The following is a 7,976-nucleotide window of genomic DNA, read 5'->3' as shown; positions in this document are numbered from 1 at the left end:
TATGGTGTAATGGAAATAGCTGGCCCTGAATTTACAGGGCCCGGGTGTCTCTGTGGATCCTAGCTTTGCCACTTACTGTCTGTAGAACCTCAGGCTGATAGTCTCTCTGGTCCTCAGTTTACTCTTTTTTAAAAAATTTTTTTAATTTTAATTTTTTTAAAACCCTTACCTTCCGTCTTAGAGTCAATACTGTGTATTGGCTCCAAGGCAGAAGAGTAGTAAGGGCTAGGCAATGGGGTGTCAAGTGACTTGCCCAGGGTCACACAGCTAGGAAGTGTCTGAGGTCAGATTTGAACCTTGGACCTCCCATCTCTAGACTTGGCTCTCAATCCACTGAGCTACCCAGCTGCCCCCCTCAATTTACTCTTCAACGAGTCAAACAACATTTATTAAGTACCTACTCTGTGCCAGGACTGGACTAAGCGCTAGGTTATACAAAAAAGAGATGAAAGACAGTCTCTGCCCTCAAAGAGCTTAGAATCTCATCTGTAAAATGAGTGGGTTGGAATTGGAGGCCTTTAAGGACCCTCCAGCCTGAATCCCCTCCTCCCTCAAACTAGACAGATGAATTCAGGATACCCTAATCCAGCAGCAAACCAAGTAGATGCTTAATGTTTACAGAATTGTGGAATTGTATCGGGGATAAAAGTTCCTGTCCCTTGGCAGTCTCCCTCCTCCCATAGTCCAGCACCCCAGAAACCTGAAACAGAAAAAATGTAGATACAACACTGAACTTGGAATCAAGAAGGTCTGGGTTCAAATCTCTCCTCTGGCATGTAGGGATTGTAGAACCTTGGACCAATGAGATCTCTCTGAAACTCAGTTTACTCATCTACAAAATGAAGTCACTGGCCTCGATGGCTTCTAAGGTCCCTCCCAGCTGTTAAGATCTATGATCCTTTGATCCTCTCTTCCCTGCCCTTCCCTCTCCAGAAGCCCCAAGCATGCTCACCTCCTGCTTCACAAAGGGGATGATCTTGGCACAGATGGTGCTGAGTCTTTTCACAATCTCTGCCTGGCAGAGAAACAGACACAGAACAGGGTTAGACTGGAGGCATGGGGAGGAAGGCAGTGTCTCCCAGGCCCCCAGCAATCCCTTACAAGGAAAGCTAGATGCAGGGGGAAAAAAAACCCCAACAAAAAAGGAGAAGAAGCCATGTCTTCTCCATCCCAGTTAGGAGACCTGGGTCTGAGCCCCAGCTCTGCCCCTTCCTCTCTATCGCTTTCCCTCTCTGGACCTCGGCTTCCTGAACTGTAAAAGGAGATGGCTGCCACTGCCCAGCCTTCAGTAGTGAAGAGAAGATGAAGAAGGCCAGCCCCCAATTCAAGAGGAAGAAAGGAATTGGCTTTTTCCAGAGAAGGGCCAGGGCTGAAGGCGCCCAGGGGAGCTGCGTGGATGTGTGTGTGAGGGTTGGTGGTGGGCGTAGGTATGTATTTATGCCCTTGAACCTATCTGTCTGTGCCTGTGTGTGTGTGTGTGTGTGTGTGTGTGTGTGTGTGTGTGTGTGTGTGTCTCACTCCCACGATCATAAAAGGAGCAAACTGGGAGGGAGGCCTCTCCAGCTGGAGAAATATGGCTGTTGGATTCACCACTTCATCGGGCTCCGCTCCAAACTAATTTCTCTGGCAGGCAGCCCCGCGATGACGGGATTGATGAATCTGAAGAGTGACAGCAAATTACTGCCGGAACAAAGCAGGCAGCCACGAGAAGGAGGACAGGAGGTGGGGGGGGGGGGGATTGTGGGGGAGAGGGAGCAAAGGCAGGAGCAGAGAATGAGGCTGGGCAGGGCATGGTCTACTTTTAGAGAATGTCGGGCCTGGAAAGGGCCTTCGAGATCATCAGACTCACTGTGACCTTTGGCGAAGAGCCAGCTCTCAATTTCTCCACGTGTGAAATGAAAGAACTGGACCAGACAATCTCTAAGGTGACATCTAGCTCTGAGGGACTACGCTCTAAGGACCCTTTAAAAATACAAATGAAAAAAATAAGGCCAGAACTGTGACTTCACTGTGGCAAGGAGCTCTTAGCGAGGAGACATCCTCTACAACTTATAGTCTTGTGAAATTGCCTGAGCGGCTGGAGAGAGGGGTAAGAGATGATGTGACCTGTTCAGGGCCACACAGGGATGTTATGACAGAGGCCAGTCCTCATTGCCAAGACACCTTCCTTTCCTCGATGTCCTATTGTCTTCCAAGACCCCTTCTAGTGCCAATAGTCTGCCTTCTATGCTCTCGAGCTATATCTGGGGGAAACTGAAACCAAGAGTGGGAAAGGGACTTGCCCGAGGTCATACATCAATTGGAAATGGGACCCAGGTCTGCTGAAAGTAAGCCACTTAGCTCCAACCCCAATCCCATCCATAGTTCAAGGTCTCTTCCTTGTGCTTTCTCTGGCTCTATGGCTGGGATCCTGAAATCCACAGCCTACTTGCTCCCCTCCTCACCTGCTTGTGCATTTCCAGGTTGAGGCCATAGGACATTTCGTAATACTGAAAGGCAAGGAAGAGTCATCATGATCACAAGGCACGGGAGATGTCCTTTCCTGCCTTCCCTTCAGTTCCATGAGATCATCCCAAACCAAAGGTTGGGTCAGAACTAACCAGGGCAGCTTGTGATTCTTCCCTCCCCATATTTATAGGTCCCGCCAGGCTCACATTTATAGAATTTAGTTCTATATCTCATCCTAGAGAAATGTCTCCCAAAGCACCACTGATTCTCCGAGCTCTCTCATCTAGTTTGTTCCTAGGGGGGCTAGTCTAGCCTAGTCCATCTTGACATCATTGCTGGAGTAGCTCATTCCCACCACCACCGCCAGACTGAATTGGGGGGAAACCCCTACCATCACCTCCAAGAGCAAGGGAAGCTTCCTAACACTTTCTCCCTCCACTATTAATGAACCATGGACTGAACCCTTTTCCCCTTCACCAGGACCCATTGGGGCTGGGAGAGAAAGATGCCCATTCTCTTGGGGCAGGTCCTTGGCTTCTTAACTTCCTATTTCTGGCTCCCTCTAATCTTAAGCCCCTACCCCATTAGCCTAGGGAGATCCCAGATGCCTCCCAGAAAACTGAGTTATGTCCCAAGATCCTCCATAAAGGTACATTGGGGCTCCCTTCTAGAATGACTAGCTCCCACTTCCCAAAGAGCCTAAAGTCTTCTTTGTGGGAAAAGGAGTGTCATATCCCGAGACCAATGATGTCATCTGTGCAAAGAATTGTGAAAACTTTCTATCGATATATAAATATCAGTTATTTTTCTAGATGATAATCTCAGAGAGCCAGCAGCTTGGTGCAGAGGAAAGAGCCCTATGCCTGGGATCAGAGGAGGTCTTGGCTCAGTCATTGCAAGATTTTGGACCAAGGCCTTTTCCTTCCCAGGGCTTCATTTCTGTAAACTGAGTAGGTGGGTGAGTGTTGGGGGGAGGATGTTAGACTAGATCATCTCTAAGGTTCCTTTCAGCTTGAATATTAGGTAGTTTTTAGATCATTAAGTCTAACTCCCTTTCCTTGCCTCATTTTAGAAAGAGAGAAACAGAGGCTGAGGGAAAAAAGGCCCTTTCCTAAGCCCTTTACAGGGGCAGCTAGGTGGCTCAGCGGCTAAGTGGATAGAAAGCCTGAAACTCCTCTTCTTGAGTTCAAATCTGGTCTCAGAAACGGTGTGATCCTAGGCAAGTCACTTCATCTTCTTTGCCTCAGTTTCCTCATCTGTAAAATGAGCTGGAGGGGAAATGGTAAACCCCAAGAAAACCCCAAATGGGGTCATAAAGAGTCAGTCAGACACTATTGAAAAACAACTGAACAGGGACTGGGATCCAAGACTTTAGATAAAACGGTCAGTAAAATTAGGATAGGGTTGGAGGTTTCAGGAGGAGGCTCAGTGTGCCCCCCTCACCATGACGTAATGACGCTGCATCTCAGTCTTCTCACTGGCCAGTTTTTCACACTCCAGTTTGAGGCTGAGGAGACCAAGGAGAGGGCAGACCCAGCGTCAGGAAGCGTCCCACCCCCAGTCCCAGCCTCAACCGGACCAGGAACCGCCCCGCTCCTAGCCCTTACTTCACCGGGATACCCCCCCCCCCCCCCCATCACGAAGCCAATTCCCAGGATGTCCCGGCTCCACTTCCCTCACCTGGCCACTCCTCCTTTGGCTCTACCTCCTTCTTTCACTATTGGTCCTTGGAGTCGTGGGGCCCCGCCTTCTATCCCTCCCTATTGGCGCCTCCCTGCCTTCACCTGCCCCTCCCTCCTTGGCCCCGCCCCTCCTCTCCTCACCTGGCTGCTCCCCCTCCTAGACCACACACCCCTGTTTCTTCGGTCTTTTGGCCTTTAGCTGCCCGAGGTTCCCCCTTACCTGGCCTCTTCCACTCTGCAGCCCATTGGCCCTTGGCCTTCTGAGGCACCGCCCTCACCCCCCACTCAGAGGCTTAGGCACCCTAGGGAGGGGGCACCGCCCTCCCGCCCAGCAAGCTCTCCCAGCCCGCCTCACCTGTGGTACTGAGCCTGCAGGAACTGAAATTCTTCCTTCATGCGGTCGCATATCTCCAATATAGAGAACTTGAAGGGCTGTCCAGTCTGGAGTGGAGCCCGGTCGGGGGAGGGGGAATAAGGAGACACTGGGTCTCAGGACCAGACTCAGAAGCCCGAGGACCTCCCCTGACCCCTCGGGTCCCCCTGGGAAGCCACTCACCGGAGGCCTGCCTTGGGGGTACATCCTGCGGGGCCCTGCCCGCTCCACCCTGCACCCGAGGGCGCCCCGGGCCCCGGGCCCCCAGCCCCGGCCCGGCCAAATGTTGGGGAGAACCAAAGGAATGAGGAAGAGAGGAAAAGCAGAACTGAGGAAAAACCCAGAGAGACAAGAAAAAGGGGGTGCCGCAGAGGGACCCAGGAGTCTAGGTCTCCCTGCAGTGCGAGCGAGGCTGGAGCGGGAGGAGGAAGGGAAGGAAAGTGGAGGGGAGGGAGGCAGGAGCAGGAGAAAGGGCCACGGGGAAGACAGCAAAGGGCCCAAGGACCCAGGCGTCCCCGACTCCTTGGGGCCGGCTGCGGATGGAGAGAGGAGAGAGCGCCCTGGGGCTCCGGCTCGGGAGGGAGAGAGTGCTCAGCTGCCTCTTTTCCGAGATGTGCCAGAGGAACTGGGCAGGAGAGAGGGGAGGGGAAGGAAGGGGGAGGACGAGAGCGAGGCACGCGGGGTTGGGGGAGGGCGGGGGAGGTCAGGAGCGAGGTGTGGATCTCGGGCGCCACTGGCAGCCGCAGGACCAGGGGCCGCGGTCCGTCCCACTCTAGCCGCCTCGGGGTTCAGCTCTATCTGAGACGCCGCTGGCATAGCGGCCTTAAGGTGGCCCGCCTCCCTAATCCTGCTATCCCGCGCCTACCCCACAGCGGCCAATTCGGCTCCCTCCAGCCCTGGGCAGCCCCCACCTGCAAACAACCCGCCGGAAACTGGGTGCCCGGCGGGGATGGGAGCCTCCTCCAAATGTTACCTGGGGAGGCACCTCAGAGGAGCTAAGGCGTGGGGCGTGTCTAGAGGGTGCTGAGGAGGCTATCTGGGGATCACTGGGATGGAGCAGGCACCGGTTGAGCCCAGGAGCCTGAGACACGGATCTGCTTTCTTAGCAATGCATTTTCCTCTACAGTCTTCAAAAGACTGGTGCCCAATCTCACTTCTTCTTCCAGGAAGCCTTCCCTGATTCTTATTGGGATCCATAAACTGTGAACTCTTCATTCCCACCTGCGAGGACATGGCCTTAGAATGAGAGTCTTACAGAGCACAGAGTATCAGAACTGGGAGGTGCCTTAGAAAAGAGACTCTGGGAGAGGGCCTTAGAATGCAGAAAGTCAGAGCTTTGGTGGGGGTGGAGGTGGCAGAAGATCAGATCGGGAAGCACTTTAGAATGTCAAAACCGAGAGGGCCCTTAGAATCCAGAAGATCATAGAAGAGAGGAACCTTACTTACAACAGAATGACAGAGCTGGGAGAGACCTTGGAATAGAAAATGCCAGAGCTGGAGGGATGGTAGAGCACAGAATATGGGGGCTGGGAGGGTTCTAAGGACCCCGAATTTCAGAACTGGGAGTGCCTTTAGAATACAGAATGTCAGAGTGGAGAGGGACCTGAGAACACAAAGTGTCAGAACCGGGAAGGAACTTAGAAATTAGGATCATTCAATTAAAAAGTCGTTATGAAAAACCTATCCGATGTCAGCCCTGGAAGGGCTGGAAGAGTTGGAACAGAGGATGCCAGAGTTGGGAAAGATGTTCAAACACAATATGTTAGCACCAGAAGGGACCCTAGAACAAAATTGTCAGATCTGGCATGAATCTTGGAACACAGAATAGACTCCACACTGAACCGAACATCCCAGAGGAATCCAAGAGTGCCCTGTTCACAGAAGAAGGAAGGGAGGAAAGAAAAAAGGGGCCCAGAGTCTTCCTTACTATTTTTAGGGAGGAGATGTATGATGTAGCAGAAAGGACATTCACTTTAGCATCAGAAGACGTGGCCTCAAATTCCTGCTCTGCTGCCTTCTGCTTGCTCAGCTGTGGACCAATCACTAACCTCTCTGGTCCAAAATGGAATTAGTTCTCCCCTAAATCTGCCCTCCCCCCCCCAACTTCCATATTTCCATTGGTGATACCCATGAATGTGAAACTTCAGGAGAGAGGCTTTGTTGAGCTTGGCTCCCATAGCCCATCCAAACTCAGTTCTAGATCTGACAACCCTCCCTCATGCCAGGCGACCAATCGTTGATTTAGTCCTGTTCATCATACCGATCCAATCTGATTTTTTTTAAAACCCCTCTCTTCCATCTTAGAATCAACACTGTGTATTGGTTTCCAAGGCAGAATTGTAGTAAGGGCTAAGTAATTATGGTTAAATGACTTCCCCAAGGTCACATAGCTAGAAAGAGTCTGAGGTCAAATTTGAACCCAGGACCTCCCATCTCCAACCACTAAGCTACTTAACTGGCCCCAGGACATTTCTTTCATCTACCCCTGCCACCTCCCTGGTTCAGTCTTTACCTCTCAACTAGAGAAGATGGCTTAGAATCAGAAGATCTGGGTTTTCAAAGTACCCTTTGAGTGCCTTTAGTCACCGCATCCCCAGCACCTCATAGTGTACTATAGTCATTTAATGAGACCTTGTTGGCTAGGGACTGCCTGAGTGTGAAACCTTTAGCCATTGAATCTCAAGGTTTCCAATAGGGCACGAGTTCTTCGAAGGCACTCAGTTTTTCACTTTGTTTTTGTATCTATATCCATTCTGGCACAAAACCGTGCAAATAGTATAGGCTTAATAAAAATGCTTGTTAATTTGGATTAGAATAAATTTCTTTTTTTGATCCATAAAGCGAGGGGGTAGGACTACATTGTCATTAAGGTCCTTTCCAGATATGAAACCTATATTGGATAACTGTATGCACCAGCCTCCAAACTGAGCTCACTGCCCCTGTAGTCTTTCTCCTTCCATAGTATTCTGATTGTGTCCCTCCTCTGCTCAAAAGCCTTCAAGGGCTCCCCATTGCCTACTTAATAAAATAGATATTCCTTTGCCTTACATTCAGCCATATGATTTGCCTTTAGCCCATTTCTTTCTTTATTTTTCTTTTGGTGTGGACCTGTGGCTTTATTGGTGTAGAGAGTTGCCTAGTAAGACAGCTCCCTCTGCTAATGAGGTTTGGCAGCTGATCTGCAATTTATAGGCTCAGAGAACTGCCTAGGAGCAAGTGAAAAGGTTAAGTGACTGACTGGTCCAGGGTCAATTTTTTTCCCCAGTTTTATCTAGTACTATTCTTTCTTGTGCCATGCTCCAGTGTCTCTCCATCCTTCATTCTCTTCCTAACCTCTCCTTGCCTGTCTGTCTTGGCTCACACTCTCTTATGCCTGAAAGAGATTCTTCCTCCTTCTAGTTCTTCCCACTGAAGTCCTTCCTTTCCTTTGAGGCCCAAGTTAGGTGCCATCTCCTCCATTGCAGCCCATCTTG

General features: G+C 50.8%; 1 protein-coding gene across 1 annotated transcript; it reads right to left on the bottom strand.

The window, feature by feature from the left end:
- Positions 1-360: 360 nt before the first annotated feature.
- Positions 361-5,103, bottom strand: LOC123232267 (TLE family member 5-like). Its single transcript, XM_044658669.1, has 5 exons — positions 4,486-5,103; positions 3,892-3,955; positions 2,445-2,489; positions 953-1,015; positions 361-700 (listed from the first exon to the last, which is right to left on the bottom strand). The coding sequence occupies exons 1-5, from the start codon at positions 4,524-4,526 to the stop codon at positions 581-583; spliced, it is 333 nt and encodes a 110-aa protein (XP_044514604.1). The 5' UTR covers positions 4,527-5,103; the 3' UTR covers positions 361-580.
- Positions 5,104-7,976: the final 2,873 nt, after the last annotated feature.

Source organism: Gracilinanus agilis, chromosome 1 (genome assembly GCF_016433145.1).
Source record: "Gracilinanus agilis isolate LMUSP501 chromosome 1, AgileGrace, whole genome shotgun sequence".
NCBI classification, from domain to species: Eukaryota; Metazoa; Chordata; class Mammalia; order Didelphimorphia; family Didelphidae; genus Gracilinanus; species Gracilinanus agilis.
Note: the sequence above shows the minus strand (reverse complement) of the source record. Positions and strands in the feature narration are given on the sequence as shown.